The sequence below is a fragment of the Crocodylus porosus genome, unplaced genomic scaffold (genome assembly GCF_001723895.1).
Source record: "Crocodylus porosus isolate Cpor-Errol unplaced genomic scaffold, CroPor_comp1, whole genome shotgun sequence".
Classification (NCBI taxonomy): Eukaryota; Metazoa; Chordata; order Crocodylia; family Crocodylidae; genus Crocodylus; species Crocodylus porosus.
This window is the reverse complement of record NW_017728948.1, coordinates 45150859-45172438: the sequence shown is the minus strand read 5'-3', so window position 1 is coordinate 45172438 and position 21580 is coordinate 45150859. Positions and strand designations below refer to the sequence as shown.

General features: G+C 45.6%; 1 protein-coding gene across 1 annotated transcript in view; it reads left to right on the top strand.

Annotated features, from left to right (window-relative positions):
* SMIM14 (small integral membrane protein 14) overlaps nt 1–21580 on the top strand; it is a 58818-nt gene that overhangs the window by 27226 nt on the left and 10012 nt on the right. Inside the window, exon 2 of the mRNA XM_019553272.1 lies at nt 9852–9900. Coding sequence (XP_019408817.1) covers nt 9852–9900 — 49 coding nt within the window. The remainder of the gene's footprint in view (nt 1–9851; nt 9901–21580) is intronic.

Here is a 21580-nt window from a genome sequence, read left to right as displayed (position 1 = left end):
TGGCCTTGCACAAACCCATGCTGGTTACCCCTCAACATCACTTCCCCTGCAGGGCTCTCACAAATGTGGCCCTTGATAATTTTTTCAAAGACCTTCCCCAGGATAGAAGTGAGGCTGACTGGCCTGTAGTTGCCAGGCTCTTCCTTCCTCCCCTCCTTGAAAACAGGGACTACATCAGGGACTTGGCCCAAGCACCAGGCGTCCTCAAACTGCCGTGCCAATGGCTCTGCAATAACACCAGCCAATTCCCTCAGCATTCGTGGATGAAGGTCATCCGGGCCCACTGACTTGGACACATCTAAGCCCTCCAGGTAATCCTTAACTAGATCTGAACAGTCGGGGGACTCGCATCCTTCCCGGGCCTCTCTACGCTATCACCTGAGAGCACCCCATTGTCAGCAGACAGGAACACAGAGGCAAAGAACTTGTTGAAGAGTTCTGCCTTCTCTTGTGCGTCTGTCACTAACTGCCCTGCCCTGTCCTGTCCCGTAGGGGTCCAATGTTACCCCAAGACTTCTTCTTGCTACCTATATACTTGAAGGGCTTTTTGTTATCCTTAATCCCAGAAGATAATCTAAGCTCCAGTGCTGCTTTAGCCTTCCTCACCAAATCCCTACAAGCTTGGGTCAGGGAGGTATACTCCTCCTTTGTCCCTGCCCCCTACCACTGCCAGTACGCTTTTTTTTCTTTGCCCTCAGGCCAGCCTGGATATCCGTGCTGAGCCATGAAGGCTTCTTGGACCCTTTTCCTGCCTTCCTGTGCAGAGGAATTGCTTCCCACTGCTATGCCTCCTTGAGCACCCATACTAGCTACCCCCTGGGCTCCAAGTGCCTCCCTGACTACTGCCCTGAGCACACTGAAGTTTGCTTTCCTGAAGTCAAGCTTTTGCTGTGCTAGTTACCCTCCCCACCTTTCTCTAAATAGCAAACTGGAATGTACTTAAGGGACAAAGAAAAACATTGTTATGTTTGTTTCTTTTAAAATAATACATGCTTTTAAAAAAATTCCTAGGAGTCTCATAAATTCATAGATATTAGTGTTGAAAGGGACCTCGATAGATCATTGAGTCTGACCTCTGCATAGGCAGGAAAGTGTGCCGGGTTCAGATGACCCCAGCCAGATGCCTATCTAACCTCCTCTTGAAGACCCCCAGGGTAGGGGAGAGCACCACCTCCCTTGGGAGCCCATTCGAGATTTTGGCCACTCTAACTGTGAAGAAGTTCCTCCTAATGTCCAGTCTAAATCTGCTCTCTGCTAGCTTATGGCCATTATTTCTTGGCACCCAAGAAACAGCCTCACCAATTCCCTTCTGCACCCCCATGATGAATTTATAGGCAGCCACAAGTTCGCCTCTCAACCTTCTCTTGTGGAGGCTGAAGAGGTCCAGGTACCCTAGTCTCTCTCCTCATAGGGCTTGGCCTGCAAGCCCTTAACCATACGAGTGGCCCTCCTATGGACCCTCTCCAGGTTATCCTCATCCCTCTTGAAGTGTGGCGCCCAAAACTGCACACAGTATTCCAACTGTGGTCTGACTAGTGCCCAATAGAGGGGAAGTATCATCTCCTTGGTTCTGTTTGTCATGCATCTGCTGATGCATGATAAAGTGCAGTTAGCTTTGCTGATGACTTTGTCACACTGACAACTCATGTTCATCTTGGAGTCCACTAGGACTCCAAGATCCCTTTCCTCTTCCATGCTGCTGAGTAGTTCATTTCCTAGGCAGTAGGTGTGTTGGATATTTTTCCTCCCTAGGTGCAGCATTTTGCATTTCTCCTTGTTAAATCGCATTCTGTTGTTTTCTGCCCATTTGTCCAACCTGTCCAAGTCTGCCTGTAGTTGTTCCCTGCCCTCTGGTGTGTCTACTTCTCCCCACAGTTTTGTATTATCTGCAAACTTGGAGACAGTACACTTCACTCCCTCGTCCAAGTCACTGATGAAGACATTGAAGATATTGGTCCAAGGACTGAGCCCTGCAGGACCCCACTGCCCACATCCTTCCAGGTCAATACCGACCCATCCGCCAGCACTCTCTGAGTACGACCATCTAGCCAATTTGTCACCCACTGGACTGTGTAATCATCCAAGTCACAGTTTCTTAATTTATTCACCAGTATGGAGTGGGATACCATATCAAAGGCCTTCCTGAAGTCTAAGTAAACGATATCTACCCCTACTGCGTCCAGGTGTTTTGTAACCTGGTCATAAAAAGAGACTAGATTAGTCAGGCATGATCTACCTGCTACAAACCCGTGCTGGTTTCCCCTCAGCATAATTTTTCCTGCTGGGCTCTTGCATATATGAGCCTTAATGATCTTTTCAAAGACTTTACCAAGGTTGGAGGTGAGACGGACTAGTGTGTAGTTGCTTGGATCCTCCTTCCTCCGCTTCTTGAAAATAGGGACCACATCGGCCCTTTTCCAGTTCTCCAGGACCTGGCCTGTGTGCCATGAGTGCTCTCAAGACAGCAGAGACTTCCTATGCCTGAACAAGGGTGACTGCACCTGAAAGCTTGCTAAGAATTTTTTTCCAACTACTCAGTTGGTCTAATAAAAGATATCGCATCTACTCTAAGAACCTTGCCATTTAAAAAACTCTTATTTTTACTTGTATTACTAGTAAGGCCTTATACTATTACAGCTGAAAAAATTGGAATTTTTATTTCTTTTTTATCATGTAAGCTATTTCTAGTTTACCTTCAACTGAGACCTTCAATCTCTTTTTTTGTTCTGGCGCTCATGTTCTAGGATGATTCAGTATTTTAGGTAGCCGGCATGATTCATGGGGAATGTTAAAACTCAAACAAAAAAGGCTCTTGTAATTGAAAGAAAGGAATACAGTAAGAAAAGAAGCATTTATATTAATACTTGGCTTTGTAACCTCTTCTTCTCCATCTTCTTCATAAACAAAGTTTAAAAACTATATTTAAATTATCTGACAATGTCGCCTTCAAGGGCCCCATGCAAAGCCTATTGAAATCCAGTAGAAAGTCCATTTGGTTGACTTCCAGTCACACTGTAAAATGCTATTCCTGTGCTGAATTTCCATTTTGGAGAACACAGAGGTTTCTTCAATGCATGATGAATAAAAACAAAGCTATTTTAATTGATATGTTTATGACTTTGTACATATAAAATTATCATATTTCAGAGAAACACTTCTCTCCTCAAAGCCAGGGTTGTCCCAGCACCTCAGTTTTTGATCATTTTTCAGTTGAACTAATGCTGTCTAAGCAACTTCTTCTTCCCTGGATGACTGAAGTTTGTTTTGAGAAGTTTTCTCCACTTTAATAGAGAAAACATAATTCCACTTAATATTGTTATCCTATTGAAACTTCATCACTTCAGACTAAGCATCTTTCTTACAGAAAAGCATTTGTTTCCAGACTTTGAGAATAACTCCTCTTTCACTGACCTGACACCTAAAAAAAATTCTGAACTTAGTACATTTCAATTATTATGTCCCGTAAGTACATGCTTATCTGAAATAGGCATGATTGGTAAAAGGGGCAGTCTAGTGCCAGTCAAATGTATTGACTTTCTCACTATTCAACTTGCACACTGTAGGTCTTTTGTGCAGTCTCTTTCTTCCCTTCTTCCTTTTTGACCAATTCAGTGACTGTAAAGAATCAGACTTGCATTGTGTTACTGGAATTGGAGCCTACCTTTTCGAAGTTCACTAAGTAAAACCAGTTTCTGTTCCTGTTAATTTCAAGTGAATGGCTTTGTTTGTCCCAAGAGGATAATTTGTTGCATGTCAATACATCATTTTAAATAAATTTGTTACACTGCTCCCCATCACATGGAGTCACCACACTCTCACTCTTCTATAAAGGTAAGACAGTGATATGCTACACAAGTAGACATGTTAATGATTTTTTGTGGTCTTAAATAGGGTCCAATAGAACTGCATTTCAGCATCTATTTAGAAGACCAGTAGGTGAAATGGGATCTAGCCATCTAATATGCTTTACTGTTTATGAGATAAGTAGCTTTTGAAAATTGGATTTGGGATCTTCCTTATGCAACTCAAAGGGTTAAATTTTAAACAAAGCATTATAATGCTTTTTAAAAAAAATGTTTATTGCTGAATATGAATATAGCAGATACTATTACAAAGAAATCCCTGCAGGTAGGGATTTATAATGATGCAGATTTGTATGTATTGTTTTCCATATAAATGAATTTCACACCTCTTATGGAGGGAAAGGATGACTTTTTATCACTTATCTCCTAAAAACAGGTATTTCACAATATACTCTTAGATTTTTCAAAGCTGCCTAAGGGAATTTGGTATCTCAGTCCTCTTAAAACTAAATGAGTATTGTCTGTCCAAATCCTCTGAATATTGCAGCTGATGCCTTTACACTTTTTAAGGATTCATTGGTATATTTTTTTATGGTACAACTAACTTTTTCCATCTTAGAAGAGTACAATGTAGTTCAACAAATAAATACTTCCCAGGGGTATTAACTTTTCACAGCATTTCTTTTAAAATTGGTTAATTACTTGGAACATTCCTGTCACTTGGTCCTTCTATGATATCTTTCATCCAGGATATCAAAGTGATCTGCATATGGTAATGCATAAGCTTTTAGTTGATGGTTTAAAATAAAGATGGTCAGCATACATGGGTGCTCTCACCATTGCTACTTCTGCTGGAGCTTCATTAGTACTAGCTATATAAGACACCTTGGGAAAGGAAAGGTCAACCTACAAAAAAAAAAAGAAAAAGCTCAAATCTCATTTTCAAAAGTGATTGAAGTCCCTTGAAAAATTTAATCACAGGGTAAAACCAGTACTCACTGGGTGTGGATATGGCCTAGAGCTCAGATCATGAATAGATGACTCTGGAGGTAAAATTTCAGTGATTGGTGTCACCTGTTTGTACTAGACAAAAGAGTGATAGCCATTCTGGGATGACTGGTGGGGAGAAGAACATTAAATAGGTGGAGTTTTGCTGTTAATAAAATTGGTCTCTTTCAGTTACTTTTCCATGCAAATAGTAGTTAGACTGAGAGTTAGCTTCAGGGGGGTTGACTGCAAAAGGGCTACAAGATTGAATTCATGTTTGTGAGGATGTACATTAGTAGAATCTATAGTTAAGATGGTTTCTTAACTATAGGCTCTACTCATTTTTCATATCTGCAAATTAGATGTCAGACAGGAAAAAAATCTTCATAAATTTTAATGCCATTTTCCACCAATTTTGTTTGCACTGGAAGCAAAGCTGCAAACACTGTTGACATCGTTGCCCTCTTATGGCAAGCATTTGGTACTGCAGGTTTAAATTTACCTTGTGACCGCAGCACTTTTGAAAATGTTACCCTTGTCTTTGGGGCATTTGTTGTAAGCATCTTGTTTGAATAATATGGTTGTGTTTTTACATGGTATGGATTTTGCGTACATAGATTTCATAGACATTTGGGCTGGAAGGGACCCTGGAGGATCATCAAGTCCAGCCCCCTGCCCCAGAGGCAGGAAGTCAGCAGGGATCCCAGCAAGATAAGCATCCAAATGTGTCTTGAAGGCGTTCAAAGTGGGTGCTTGAACTGCCTCTGGTGGCAGTCTGTTCCAAACCTTGGGGGCTCGGACAGTGAAGAAGTTCTTTCTTACGTCCAGCCTGAATTGGTCACAGTGGAGTTTGTGACCGTTCGATCTTGTCATCCCTTGGGGCACTCTGGTGAACAGACGTTCCCCCAGATGCTGATGAGCACCCCGATGAACTTATATGTGGCCACCAGATCACCCCTGAGCCTGCACTTTTCCAGGCTGAAGAGCCCCATTGCTCCCAGTCTCTCATCATAAGGTCTGTTTTCCTGACCTCTGATCATGTGCGTGGATCTCCTCTGCACTCTCTCAAGCTTCTCTGCATCCTTTTTGAATTGCAGAGCCCAAAACTGGATGTAGTACTCCAGCTGTGGCCTCGCTAAGGCCGAATGCAGTGGGAGAATGATGTCCTGGGATCTGCTTGAGAAGCATCTATGGTTGCAACCCAGTGTTTTGCTCGCTTTACTAGCTGCAGTATCACACTGAAGGCTCATGTTCATCTTGTGGTCAACCATGACCCCCAAGTCCCTTTCATCTGTAGTACTAACCAGTGTAGCACTACCAAACCTATAAACACGGTGCAGGTTTTTCCTCCCAAGGTGGAGAACCTTGCATTTTTTGGTGTTGAACACCATCAAGTTCTCGTCTGCCCATTTCATGAGTCTGTCCAGATCTGCCTGGATCACCCTCCTATCATCAGGTGTGGATGCTTTACCCCAGAGTCTGGTGTTGTCGGCAAACTTGGCCAGTCCATTTCTGACACCAATGTCCACATCGTTGATGAAGATGTTAAACAGTATAGGCCCTAGGACAGAGCCTTGAGGGACCCCACTGGTCACAGCACACCAAGACGATTGGCTTCTGTCGACCACCACCCTCTGGGTCCTACCACAGAGCCAGTTCCCCAGCCAGCAGATCATGGTGATGTCAGGGCCACAGTTAGCCAGTTCAGTCAAGAAAGTACATTCAGAAAGTTATTGTACCTGCTAGAAAGGTTAGTTTTCATCAAAGTTCAAAATGTGTACCTGTCCATTTTCATCCTGGACATGATCCCAGAATGCTGAGTACCTTCAGATCCTGTTGCCTTGAGTAGAAGCTGTAAGAGTTAAACCTCTCTTAGAACCAAGCCCTTGTCTGACCAGAATTTATTTCCGTGTAAAATTCCCTCCTTAAACTATAAATACATCTACATCTTTCCAACCCCTACATTATTTTAGTAACAAAGTGTTTCAAATCAATTTAATTTGGTAAAGGGAGGACATCCTTCAAAGATGTCATTCAAAGATTTGTAATAAAAATTAAGTTTTACAATGTATTGTTATGCCGTAGAGGTATAGTTAATTGGGGGTTATTTGGATGAGGAGGAAGCTTTATTTGTTTTCTGTTTTTGGGTTTATTTTGTTTCTTAACCCCATAGCAAAATCATGAAGGGCAAATCTAGTCTTCCTTGTTTTTACTCAAAATTCCTCAGCAACTGCAGCATACTTTATTGTAAGCATTTACAACCTTTAATTGCAGCATGTATGTGGTGAATTTTAAATAAAAGTGTCTTTTCTTCAAAATACTTGTTAGTTGCTGAAGTTAAGTAGGTATAAACAAAGGCTTTTTAAATGGTGTGATTTAGAAATGTCTTCCTCGGTTACTTTGCTTTTTCTTTCTTGATCTTTTGCTGTGCTTTTTATAACAGGTTAGGTGTATGTATCAAAAGGAATGTGTTATGCATTTGCTTTACCAATGGAAGATAAAACTGCCTGAAGGGAAATATAAGACTTCTGTACATGCTGTTTCTAGATGTATTTCATCATGGACAATTTCACTTGTGTGTATCTGTGCCAACAGTGATTATTAAAAACTTGCAGCAATAAATGGGCATTGTATTGTGACAAGCATTGATGCCAAGGGAACAAACCCTTCAAATTCACCACAGGGCTTGCTTTGGGATAAGATACATGCCTTTTCATCCAGGAATTTCTGTGCAAGTTTGGTTGAGTAAAAATTTCTTCTGGAAAACTGCTGTTTCCCACCTTGGTCCTGTATTTTGTTCAGTGTAATTCTGGCAGTGTCAAGGTCTGCTCATCCTGAGGCCATGTCCTCACTGCCACTACTTGGGAAAGTGTTAACGTTGGACACTGGTAGAGCAGGAGGATGAAAATTCAGTTATCTGTTTCTGGGTCACCTCCACTTAATGTGACCTGAACTCTGGAGTCAAAACAAACACCAAAAAAGCTTAAATTCTAGGTTTGCTTATGATTAATGCTAATTTGTGACCCTTATTATTAATCAGTGCATTATTTTCCTCCTTAAGAGGTTACAAACTATATAAACAGGAAATAGAAACCAGCTCCATAATACAGCAAATAAAACCCCATCTACTTAACGTGTTTCTAGGCAGAATCTGCCATGTTGCTATTTTGGGCTATGTGATCTAGTGTTGGAGCTGCATACTAACCTCTAGAAAATAGTCTTTTCTTGCAGTTAGTTAACTTAGTTCTGTAACTGTAGTAGTAGAATTTTGTGCTATAGTGTTTGAAAGTAGGGGAGCCACAGTTTTTAAAGCAAGGTCAGGCAAAATACAGGCCCAGGGGCCAGATCTGGCCTGCCAAATGTTTCTATTTGGCCCATTGGTGCTCCTCTGAAGGAGAATAGTATTTGCCTGTGGCTGGCCCATCTTTCAATGCCTTTTGCCCTTCTCCCTTCCTCATACCATAGCTGGCTCCAGTGGCCAGGCAGCCACTTCCCAGCCTGGCCTGCCCTGCCCTTAGGCACCAGGGTATGCTCCAAAGCATGGGGAATTGAGCTTCTGCCCAGCAAGGCTGTCTGCACACAACTCTGACCCTGAGACTGTTTGCAGACTAGACAGCCCAGCCCCCAGTGTGAGTCAAAGCTCAGGTATGGTTCTCCCTGCTGATGGGGTAGGGGGTACAAGGAGAAGGGGGGCCAAGGGGTGTAGGTTATCTAGGTTTGGCTGGGCTGGTGCTGCACTGTGTTCCTGATAGCCACTTTGGGTCGCGTGGGTGCAGCTGGGGCGGCTGGTATGGCTCTGCCCTGACCCAGCCATGTGCCAAGGACATGGGACAGAGGAGGGTGTGCTGGGCAAGCTGTGGAGAATGCATCTATGCACATTGTGTGTGGCCCTGAACAGCTCACCAAAACTGGTGAAGTGGCCGTCTACCCCAAATAATTGCCCACCCCTAGTTTAAACCCTGCTAATGATAAATGGCAGCAAAAGGTTGTTACAGTTGCACATAATAATAAAAAAAGAGTTTCTTTAACTTAAAGCTGGGAAAATACATACAAAATCCTGCATTAAAAAGGTATTACGTTGACAAGGCAAGAACTCAAAAAATGGAAAATGAAATTAAGCAAACTGCAACCTTGATTTCCTTTTCTATGCATATGTACTATTATGGTCTGATCATAACTACCTAGTTACAACTAAAAATAACATATTAACAGCACCATGTATTATAAACCCCAAGGTATATGTAGGCATATAACCTTGAATTTAAAAAATGTGTTCAAACTGAAATCTGATGTAAAAAACCGTAACTGTTATTCCTGATAAAGACTTTACCTGCCTGAAAACATTAATATGCCAGTAATTCATAACTTAGCACCCCTGCATTACTGAATTATACTCATCTCCTATCGCATGGGCCAGATCTGGCCTGCAGCACTGTCATTTGACCCACAGGGCTCCCTGTGGGTCTAGTAATTTGGTGGTGGAGGAGCAGTGACATTGGTCCCTTGCTGCCAAATTTCCATACCCATGGGGATCCCTGGGCCATAAACAAGGCAGTGGATCCTAGCATGCAGAGCTGGACATCCAGGGCCCCAATCCCAGCATGGGGTGGGGGAGGGTAGGAGAGCGCAGTGCCAGGCCCTTGGGATCCAATCCCAGTACACGGGGTAGGATGGGGCAGTGGTGGGCCCCTGGGACCTAATTCTGGCGTGCAGGGGGATGGGAAGGAGTGATGCCAGGCTGAAGAGCCCAATCCAGCCCTGGCTCTGCACCCCTCATCTGGCTCACAGGGCCAAAAGGTTGAGCATAACTGCAATAAAGTAATATTTAGATTCTTTCCTATCAAAGATCTGTGTTCCAGTGGTAATGCTGAGTAACAGTTCCAGAACAAAAAAATTCCTCCAACATTCCCTAATGTTTCTTAAACTCTGATTATCTCCACTATGTTGAATTTGTTCAAATTGTGCAGTTTAACAGATTTCAAAAACTGAAAAATCTGGCTCAAAAATCTGAAGAAGTGACCAACTCTCTCTTGCTAACTGGTGCTTTCTTCTTCATTTCAGTTGAGACAATCCCAGTCATACTGCACAGACACGGAATGCCTTCAGGAGTGTGAGTAACTTCGAATTGGGAATATTTGGGTTTGAGCCATCTATGGAAGCCAAGATGAGCAGCAATAATTAAAGCCCAATTTGCTGACATTTGAAAGGCTGGAGTTAGTTTTAGTATTACACAAATCTACTAAATCAAGGTTGCAGGGCTGGGATCATTTTGTTTTCTCTAGAAGGGTTGTGATATGCATTAATCTCTGTGAGTTTTAAATAAAGCATGTTATGGACCATGCTGAGCAGCCCGGAAACCTACTAGTATCAACATGAGTTTGTAGGAGCATAGTTCCTCATGATCTGGCCAAAGTTTGACTGAATCAAGCCTAATATTTTCAAGATTAGAACTTGTACTGTGGTCCTTGCTGATACAGAGAAGTTCTAAATAGGACTAACTCGATTCAGGAGAATGACAATACTTCTACAGGACAGTGGTGTGTGCCAGAGAAAGATGGTTTTAATTTCCCTCTAGTTCTGTGATAGTTCTGCCAGTGAAGACTGTAATGGGGCCATGCTAAATCAACACAGTCACTGGAGGTCCTTACCATGTCCCTCTGAGACAAATGCCATTTATTTTGGGGTCTGGGTAGCTTTTACACCCTCTGCTCCCACAAAAATTTCTGCAATTGGAAGAGGGCTCTACCAGTATCTGCCTATGAGGGAATCTGCATGAAGTATACAACCTAAAATATGCTGGTGGTGCACTTCTATTTAAGTCAGTTACCATTTAATACATTTACATATAGCAGAAAAAGGGAGGGGTGGGGGCAGCAACCAGCCAAACCTGGAAGGATGAGAAATAACCATAGTAGAACATAGGCATAATTACGTCTCAATCATCCCTGACCAGTAGCTGTCTAACCTCATCTGGAACATATCTAGTGAGGGAGAGTCCACAACTTCCCTAGGCAGTCTGTTATGCTGCCTCACCGTTCTAACAATGAAGACGTTTTTGCTGATATCCGATCTAAACCTACTTTGCTGCAGCTTCAAGCCAATGGTCCACATCCTTTATGCAGCAAGAGAGAAAAGGTGTTTTCTTTCCCTCTTACTTATGGTAGTCTTTCAAGTATTTGAAGACTGTTATCATTATCCTCATAAACACCTTTTCCACAAGCTGAATTTGTTTAGCTCCTGCAGCCTCTCCTCGTGTGACTTGCTTTCCAAGCCCTTTATCTTTTTTGTTGCCTGATGCCTGGACCCTCTCTAACTTCTCCATGTCTGTAAAATGTGGAACCCAGAACTGCACACAGTACTTCAGATGAGGCCTAACCTGTGCTGAGTAGATACACAATTACTTTCTGTGTCTTGCACCTAATGTTTCTATTGATGCATCCCAAAACCACATTCACCTTTTGTGTGGCTGCATCACACTACAGTCTGTGGTCTACCAAACTCTCAATTCCTTTTCCATAGTGCTGCCTTCGAGCCAGGTGTTACCCATTTTATATTTGTTTTTGATCATTTCTCCCAAAGCATAGTGAGTGCTTCGTATTTGTTAGCATTGAACTTCATTCTGTTAGCTCTAGCCCAGTTTTCGAATCTGTCAAGATCCTTCTGAACTGAACTCCTATCCTTCAACATGTTTGCAGTCCTTCCAGTTTCATGTAGTCTGCAAACTTTGCTCAAGAATCTTGCTATGCCAGCATCCAAATTGTTAATAAACATGTTGAAGAGCACCAAATCGAGGACAGAACCTTGTGGGACTTGATGCAAAACCCCCTGCCATTCTGACACGACCATTATGATTTACTTTTGCTTGCACCTATTGAGCCAGTTATCTATCCAACTTTTGGTAGTTTTGTCCAGCCCACATTTGTCCCATTTGTTATGGGAAGGTTTTGTGGGATCTTATTAAAAGCCTTGTTGAAATCCAGATGCATTGTATCCATAGCATTCCCTTCATCCACCCAAGTAGTTACTTTGTCAAATAAGTAGATCATGTTTGTTTGACTTGATTTGTTCTTAGTAAGTGTATGCTAGTTGCTTGTGATCAGCCTTCCTTCATCCAGATTCTTGCAAATGGCCTTCTCTAGGATATACTACAGTAACTTCCCAGATACTGAGGTGAGGCTAACTAATCTGTAGTCCCCTGGGTCCTCATTTTTGCCTTTTTTTTAAAGGGGGGCACTACACTAGCCCTTTGTAGTCTTCTGATACCTGGGCACTCTCTCATGACTTCATGAAGGTCATTGCCAAGAGCTTCAAGATCTTCTCTGCCAGTTCCTTCCTTCTCTGCCAATTCCTTGGGATGAAGTTCATCCAGCCCTGCTGACTTAAATTTTATTCAAACCCACCAAATGCTGTCTTACTGTCTCTTCTGTTAGCTCATCCCTTACCTTGCCTCCTTCCTTATCCAAATAATCCTTATTAGGTGTCTGGCTGCAGCTTAATTTTTTTTTAAAGAAGACTGGGGCAAGGTAGCTCTTGAGTAACTCTGTCTTCTTTGCATCTCCTGTTAATAATTCCCCTGGCTTGTTAACAGTGGACTTGCAGATTCCTTGGTCCTCTTTTCTGGCCAGCATGCTTATAGAACCTCTTGTTGTTCTTTTAACTTCCTTCACTAGGTACAGCTCGTTCTTTATCTTTACCTTCCTGATTTTTGTCTCTGCAGGTTCTTGCTATTTGCTTGGTGACTTGCCCATTCTTCCATTGTCTGTATGCTTTCCTTCTGCATCTGAGGCATTTTAGGAGCTCCTTGTGCAGCCACATTTGGTCTCTTTACATTTTTGAGCTTCTCTTGGTGTCAGGACAGTTTCTTGCTAGGCTTCTAATACTGTCCCCTTTCAAAGCTCCCAGCCCTCCTGGGCACCTTGTCCTTCAGTCTGTCCTCCCATGGTGCCACATCTATTAACTCCTTGAATCAGATGAAAAATACATTTCTGAAATCTAGCATCCTAATTTTGCTGACTTTATGCTTTCCCTGTCTCAGGATCTGCAATCCTAGTGTAGCATGACCACATCCTCCTAAGTTGCCCATCACCATCACATCCTCCATTAGTTCTTCCCTGTTGGTCAGGACAAGATCCAGGATAAATGATCCCCTGATTGTATCCTCCACCTTCTGGAATAAAGTTGTCTCCCATACAAGTTACAAATCAGCTTGACACTTTATGTTTAAATGCATTTTTCTTCCAGCAGCTGTCTGGAAAATTGAAGTCTCCCATAACTGTCATCCCATAGCTATTGGATAGACTTGTCATCTCCTTGAAGATTGCATCATCCATCCCCTCTTCCTGATTGGTGGCCTGTAATAAATACCCACCATCATATTGGTGCTATATCTTTCACTTTTCATCTTCACCCAAATGCATTCTGTTTTGCTATCTTCTTTCTCCTGAACAAGGAAACAAATAAATATATGTGTTTTTGACATGCAAGGCAACACCACTCCCTTTTCTCCCAACCCTGTCCTTCCAGAACAGAATGTAACCCTCAGTGTTGACACTCATAAGAGCTGTCCTACCAAGTCTCTCTGATGCCATAGTTTGTAACTGATGTAAGATTGAAGAGCCAGCCTTGCAAATGTGGAAGTCTGGCTGAATTTCTGATTAGAGACTAAACTCTGACAGGCCAGTCTGGAAGACTCAGAATTAACCCTTGACAGAGCAAAGAAATTTGTGAGCAAAGAAAGTGAGTCTTCACTCCATAGTAAAGCTGATGGAAAGCGGACAGTGCTCTGATACTTACTGGGTGTGTCTACATGTGCAATTAATGCTATTTGGACGTAGTGCATGGTAAGTCAGCCCTGGGAATGTATCTACACATGCACCCTTTTGGGAGCAGATTTAATTCTTATAGCATTAAGTAGATCCAGGGCTGCTCCTGCCATACTCTGACCTCCTGCAGGAGCCAGGGGGAGCTGCAGCTTCTGTCTATAGCTGCTCAGGTGCCAGGAGTTTCCAAGGGGGGACTGGGTCTCCAAGGAGGGGGAATGGCTAGGCACAGCCTGGTAGGGGATGCAGTTCTGGGAGCCTGTAGCAAGTGTACCATGGGTGCTCCATGCCCCAGCCTGCCCCCCAGCAATAGCAGACAGGGCACTGTGGCTGTGAGGCAGCTGCGAGCCACCTTTTCCCCCAGCCCCTGCAGTAGGGTCTCTGGGCTGGTGCCCGTGGACCCCAGGCCTACAGCACTCACCCAAGACTACAGAGACTCCAGACAATTTCTATTCAACAAGCTTTATTTCCCTCCAGCACAGCATACTCCCTCCCACCCCCCTCAAACAACACACTCCCTCCTGGACCTCCCCCACAACAAAACCCTCCCCCAAACTCTTATGCCCACCAACAATAAAACACCCTCTTCCCCATGCAACTATATACAGTAGTGCAGTTGCTGTATGGGAGGCAGGAATGGTGGGCTGGCAGCACCTGTGGTGCAGAGCCTGGGGGCTAGTGCCCAGCACTCTGGTGGCATCACCACAGGCATGAACACCATAGCGCAGCCAGTGGTCTGGAGGCTCAGCCGGGGGCTGAGATGGATACTGACCAACCTGCTCCCCCTCTTCCTTCATGGGGCTTGGTTTGACAGGGGCCACCTCCCACTCAGGGGCCATCAGCCCAGACAGGTGGTCTGGATGGTAGGGGAAAGGGCTCAGGAGCAGGGGTAGGGTGCCCTGGCGACTGCATCTGGTGAAGGGCCTCCTCCCAGGCCTGGTGGCCTAGGGCCAAGACCCATGGCTGGGCAGCGGGTGAGGCCAGGGCTGCTGGATGGGCAATGGGCAGCACAAAGGAGGCCGCCAGGGCCAAGATCCTGTCAAGCACCCAGTGGTCCTCCTTCGTGGTCCCCACTGCACGACCCGCCATGCCAACCTGCCGCTCCTGGGCAGCCACCATCTGTTCAAGGAGGGCAACATGTCTTTCCTTGAGCTCCAGGAGCCAGTCACAGTATGCCTGGTCCTGTTTCCACTTATGCACCTCCCTCTCCCACTTGTACGCCTCCCACTTGCCCACTTCTGCTGACTCATCCCTGCCCATGAGTCGGCCAGCCACTCCTCTGTGATAGTGACCAACTGGTCCAGCAGAAGGGTACAATCCTGGGTACACCACTGGTGGAGGCAGCACATGCAGAGGGTGCTGGCTGTTGGGGGCACCATTCCTGATGCTGCATCCCTGGCTGTTGCCCCTCCCTTGTGAGAAGCTGTGGGACCTGCAGAGCAAGCACAGGAGAGGCTCTTTGTCAGTTTGCAACATTTTGCAAACTCACACCAGCTGTGTGCCAACTGGCCTCAGATCAGGGGTCATGTGCACACAGGTGCCCAGGGACCATGGTAAGTTGGGCAGGCAGCCCCTGTCACAGGCAGCCACCAGCTGAGCTGTCTGTCCCCACTCCCTTTGTGGGGTCACATGGCTGGGTTGGCACTTGCTGCAGGCAGCCTGCTTTCCCAATTCCCTACATAGGCTGGGCCGTGGCCAACTCCCCCACTTTTCCTGCAGGCCAGGCAGTTTGCTCCTGTGGGGCCAGGCCCATGCTGGCCAGGGAGATGGACCACAGGCCTCCCCCTGGCTGGGATACAGAGATGGCGACACCCCTACCATCCTCTGGCAGGCTTGTCAGAGAGATGGCCTGGGGCAGGGCCCACCCACACATGGCCTGCACCCCGAGCATGCCTCTCATGAGAGTGCCCTGGGCATGCCATAATAAGGTATTTGAGCTCACTGAGGGGTGCCTAACCCACTACACCACGCTTCTGATGATCACAGTGCCCTGGGTGCACCTGAGAACCTGGCGGAGGGCCTTGAGCTTCAGTGGTGCCCCAGGCAAGCCCAAGCTTCTCTGCAATGTGCACCACCGCCTGGAGGGATACCTCTGCCTAGTCCCTGGTCCTCATGGCCGAGGGGATCACCGCTGCCATTGATGAGGTTCTGTGCATGTGAGAAGCCCCTGGCTGCCTAGCTAGGAGGGTACTTCCTGCTCAATAAGGTTCTGTACTGCCTCCTGCCTCCCTGTGTGCTGTGGTGGGGGAACTCCCAAGAGGCAGGGGGGAGCTCGGCCGCGCAGGGCAAGGAGGGGAAGGAAGGGGAGGGGGACCTTCACCCCTGTGCAGGGCCCCTGACACTAGGCCTGCAGGGCAGGGGCAGGCAGGTAAGGTGATGTGGAAATGGGTGGCCATGGTGCCCCCAAGTCCTCCTTCCTGGGGTTATTTGACTCCAGCAGTCTTTCCTGCCCTGGACCCAATAACCTCACAAGGTGCCTTCCAGCCCTCAACTTCTGTGAACTTCCTGTGTGGGGCTTACTAGGTGGGCATTGCAGGCAGTCCTGGCTGTTGGTCTCAGAGCCTGGTGGCAGGGAGGAGGTCCAGCTGCTTGTGAGGTGCTGGGGGGTTGGTGGCCTGGTGCCTGGGCACATAGCCAGTGGCTCTTTCCAAGGAGAAACTTGAGTTGGCCCTGTGTGGGGTCCTCCCTGGCCTGTCCTCCCCACTCTCACTGTGTAGCCACAGTTGCTGGGTGCTAGCCTGGGTTGCCCACACTGGATGAGGAGGCCACTGACCACTGGTGCTGCTGGCCCAAGGGGCTGTCCTCAGGGGATTCTCCTCTGGGACTGGAAAAGAGTGGGAGCTCTGGCAAGCCACCAGTCCTAAAGTAAACATGCTGCCTGTGGCCGGAGTCCCTGGGAGTGAGGATCCTGGTCAGCTCCCTCATGCAGGGCATGCCTCTGTGGGCTGCCACAAACTGCCTGTTTTGGTCATTGACCCTCACCCTGTATCTGCAGGGCCTTCACTTTGACCCTGCACTGCCCCCCAGAGCAGCCGTGCCTGAGCTCCCCCATGCAAGCCTCCATCTGATCATGTATATGGGTACTGGCCCATGTTCCCTGGTTGAACTGCCGCAGGACTTCAGCATTGCCACATATTGCCACGAGATCCATATCTCTTCTGCCCCTAGTTGGGGCCCTGGGCTGAGTGCCATGTTCACAGGATGCTTCTGCCGGGAACTGCAGGCAGGTGAAACAGGAGGGCCCAGGAGCAAAGCCAGGGGCTTGCTTGAGTGCCAGAGCTGGCACATGCCCACACTCCAGGGGCCAGGGAGCAGGCAACAGAGCTCTCTGGCTCCAGCTAGGGTGAGCAGCACTACTGTTGTCAAGATAGGCCCACCAATGAAAGCCCCAGTGGCCAGGAACAGGCAGCAGCCGGCCCCAGGGCCCAGAGGGCAGGCCAGGGGACTAAGGGTCAGGCAGGGACTGAAGAGGAGCTGCCCCTGCCCCATGGCTGGAGGAGCTGTCAGACACAGTGCTCTGCTCCTGGCCAGAGGCTGGCCCCCTAGCAGACTGGCTGACTGGGAGCAAATTTGCTCCCAGTCAGCATCTACAGATTTACTAATGCACGTTAAATCTAGTACCTATGGGTACTTTTACATATGCTTCAGGTGTGGGGAGATGAAACTTTAATTAAAGCAACACTGAGAACCACTCTAATTAAAGCACCACAGCGTCTCAAGTATCTGTGTCCCTGCACTTCAAAATGACTGCAGGAACACTTGAGCTAAAGCTCATTCAATGAGATTTAGGTCAAGCACCCCCACTGCTGTTTTGAAGTGCAGGGATGCTGATACACAAGACATGGGAGGCTGCTGGAGCACAGTAGTTACTGCGCTCCAGCAGACTTGATTAACCAAGACTCAGTTAATTGCAGTGCGTTAGAGCAGCCTCTGCGCTTGTGTACAGGCAGCCTGTATTTTCAAGTACTAGTAAAATGTGCATTAGACTAATCTAATATGCATTTATTTAGTGCATGATTTTTAAATTGGTCATTAAATTAGTCATCTTTTTGTGTGTGACTTCAGAAAGTCTACTCCTCCAACCATTTAAGAGTAGATCCATCAATATTACTGCAGTCTTTCAGACTGTTCACTCCCTCTGGTGGACCATATAGAGAGCAGTTAGTATATTGAGCTGTCTGATCTCCTTTGCCACAGGGACACAATGATGAGTTTGTAAGGCTCATTTTATGTTTGATTTTATTGAAAGCACCATAGCCTGATTGCTGTCAATTCAGGCTTACTGATCCCTTACATGGGAATTTATTTGTATAGTGGAGTGTGGTGGTTATTCCATTGCTCTTCCCACCTTTTCTGCGGCCATGATGACAGTATGTCACCTGCTTCCTACTATGTTTCTGGAAGATACTGGTAGGGATTTTCTGCTTCTTAGATGTGTCTGCATTGGGTATTTTTTTATCATGTCATATAGTGGATGTATTGCTGCTGCCAGTAATAACATATCATCAATAGAGGCCAAACTGAGCTGTGCCATGGATCTCATAGTTTCCTACCTAAAACATTGGTGATTAAAGCTGAATATACAGAAGACTACCTCAGCACTTTTTCACCTGAATAATCATGCCTCAAATGCCAAGCTAAGAGTTGTTGTGGAGGGAAAAGAGTTACTCTTCAAGAAGACACCAACCTACCTGGGTGTTACACTAACCTTCCACCAGCCACCTGGGGAAGCTGAGGCACAAGGCAGCTTCAAGGGCAGCAGTCATTAAGAAACTAGCCAGTACAACATGTGACTTCTCTACCTTGAGAACAACTACATTAGCCTTGGTTCACACACCAGAGGAATACTGCTTGCCTGTGTGGGCAAACAGTGCCCATGCCCACAAACTAGACAATCCCAACAGGAAGACCATCCGCTACATGACATGATAGGTTAGTCTAATGCGCATTAAAGCTTCTTGTGTACCCATGCCCACTGTGGCTGTTAAATAAAATCGAAAATGCTTCAAAACTGAAATTGGAGGCAGAAAGCCACATGGAGCTTAGTCAGTGTCCAGAAAAAGAGCTTGTGGAGCTGCACATGCTGTGGCACACGTTACAAGCTAAGATAATGCCCAGCATTTGGAAAGAGATGCAAAAGTATAAACCCAAAAGAAAAAAAACTACAGTGGATAAGGGAGAAAAAGGGTCAATGACAAACATTTTTCTGTGTTAGATGCATCTGTGTTCTGCATAGGCAGAAGGAGAAAAAAATTATTATGGGGGAGGCTGAGTGACTGGAGCCCAGGCAACTCGTCCAGGAGCATGGAGGGGGCTTCTGCTGCTGTGTGCACCCCAGCATGTGCTCCCCCCCCCGTTCTGTGCACAGAGCGGAGGCAGCTGCAGCTGTGGGCTGCACTTTGCACCTTGCTACTGCTACTGCTGCCTCTCGACCCGCGTGACGCCATATGCGTTCTGCCACCAGGCGCAGCCCAGTGGCAGCAGGCAGATGACATTGTGCCACTCCTGGAGCAGCTGCAGCAGCGCACAAAGCGCAACAGCAGCTGCATCTGCCCTGCATTCAGATCGCCAGGCTTTGCAGAGCAGCAAGAGCCTCCCCACGCCCCTGGACAAGCCACCCAGGCTCCAGTTGTCCCATTGCCCACCCAGGGCCCCATTCATCCCAGCCCCTGCCCCTGCTTATGCCCTGCTCCCTCCCTCCCTTCAGGGGCCTCGGTCAATTTATTAATTGATATCTTTTGGCTATAGGAGGAAGATGTGAGGGTCTGTATCTTTTAGAGAGGCAAGAGCCATTTGAAACTAATTGCTGGGATCTAGAGTTTCTCATGTTACACAATGTTAATCAGTCAGGTGGTGAATAAAAAAGACCTTTGTCAGACTCTTCAGGTCTGAGTGATTTCTATACAAAGGAATTTTGATCTGAGACTTCTGAGAAGGATGATAATGAAGAGAATCCAAGATATTCTTTATATTTTTTACTACTTTTACCCTGGAGCACAAATGGCTAAGTTATGGCCACATGTACTTTCTGGAGTTTGTCTTATCAGAGGCATCTGGGTAAGAGCAGACATTATCCCCCAAATGTCCACGTGATTTGGAGAGGAGGAGAACATGAAGGAAAGGGAACTGTGATAGCATGGTCTGACTGTAAAGCATTCACCTGAGTTTGAAGTCCTTTGTACATCTTTGCCACAAAGTAATTGTGCAACTTCAGGCAAATTATACTTTTATGTGCTTTAATTTACCCATGACAAAAGGGATGGTAACGCTGCCTCTAACCTGAAGGTGCACTGAGGTCCTGAGGTTTAATTTGGTAATATTTGTGAAGCATGTGGAGATCTGAAGAGAAATTACTCCCTTCTTAAGAATTACGATGTCTACACTTTAGTTCCAGTGTGGAATTCTTGCTGACGTTTTAGGATGATGTTTAAACTGGCTGGCTTTTCTCCTTGGTGGGGCAAAGGCAAGTCTCTTGGGAAATGTACTCTTAAGACTGAGCCTGGAGACGCTGCTGAATCTGTTTACAAAAGTAGATTACAACTGTTCTGGGCCCTGCTCCATGAAAACTTCACCTCCACCCTTTCCTTTGCCTTGAGACAGTGAGCCATGTATAACTTCAGTCCACTGCTTCAGCCTCAGTGTCAGCCCCCTCCCCCTCCCTCGGGTCTGGTTGTAATGAGCCAATGACGGCTAGATTTTGAATCGCTCTCTTTCCTAGGTTTGCACTTACAGTAGATGATTAAGTGTCTAGCAGCTGTAAGCTATGCAGTACATTTTGTGAAGCTAGCTGACTCAGGCTTCCTTGCTTACAGGGCTTGGATCTGAAGATTTTTGTTTTATTTCCTCCCTGCCTGTTCATTCTCATGGGTCACTTTTCTGTTTCTCAGTTTATCTAGTAATGCTTTTGTGGATGAATCTTTAGGTTACAGATGAATTACAGAAGTAACTACTGGGAATTTAGTGGTTTTTGTGTTGGGAAACATCAGGGCTGTGGCTCAGTTGATGTCACAGTTGTGTCATGTGTTGTTCTGTTGCTACCAACTAAGGGGAGGCGACCCTGGAAATTCACTGCATTGCCCTAAACTCTGTAGATTTTGATTCATTCTGTGAAATGAATTCTTTAAGCCCAGATATATGATTTGTAAAGTCTGCATCTAGCCAAACAGAAACAGTAGTATTAGCAAAGTTATGAAATTCTCCCATTTATTTCAGTATGGTAATGACAATGAACTCTTATTTAATTATCACTATATGATGTACTCAGACAAGGTTCTTTGGGTAAATCTGATATCTTTTATTAGACCAACTCAAATAGTTGGAAAAATTCTTCTTAGTAAGCTTTCGGGTATAAATATCCTGGATTTTTCTAACTATTTGCATTGATCTAATAAAAGATATCAGATTTACCCAAAGAACCTTATCTGCCTATGTCCTTGATCAAAACAGCTACAACCTATACCACTATATGATGTAGCGTTTATAATGCTATTGTGGTCAGGGGGTCCACCAAGGTAAGGGCCCTTGGACAGCCTTGTGGAGGAAGATATTGTCTCTGCTCCAAAGGTCTTACAATCTACCATTTAAACATGACTGGTTAGGATTTTTGTAGGTGATACCTTTTATTAGACCAACTTTTACCATGGTTAGCCATTTCACTACTGTTTCTCCTTCAGAAACAGGCAACCTTATTTAGGGTGGCCAGAAAGTACCCATTACAGTTTTTAATGTTTTTTCCAGTAATTTCAAAAGGAATCTTGGAGAAAGAGGACTGAAAGTTTGACTATGCAGCTAGCTGAATAGTCCATCAGGGATTCTCTTGTGAGAGAGTGCTTATGCTAAGCAAGGCCTAGCATTAGAAACAATGCACTAAAACTCCCAGAATGCTTCAAGGAGGTTGAGAAGTCAGCGATTGACATTCTGGTAATCACTTTCTGACCCTTAGATGAAAATGCTGAACTTCTGACCTTTGAA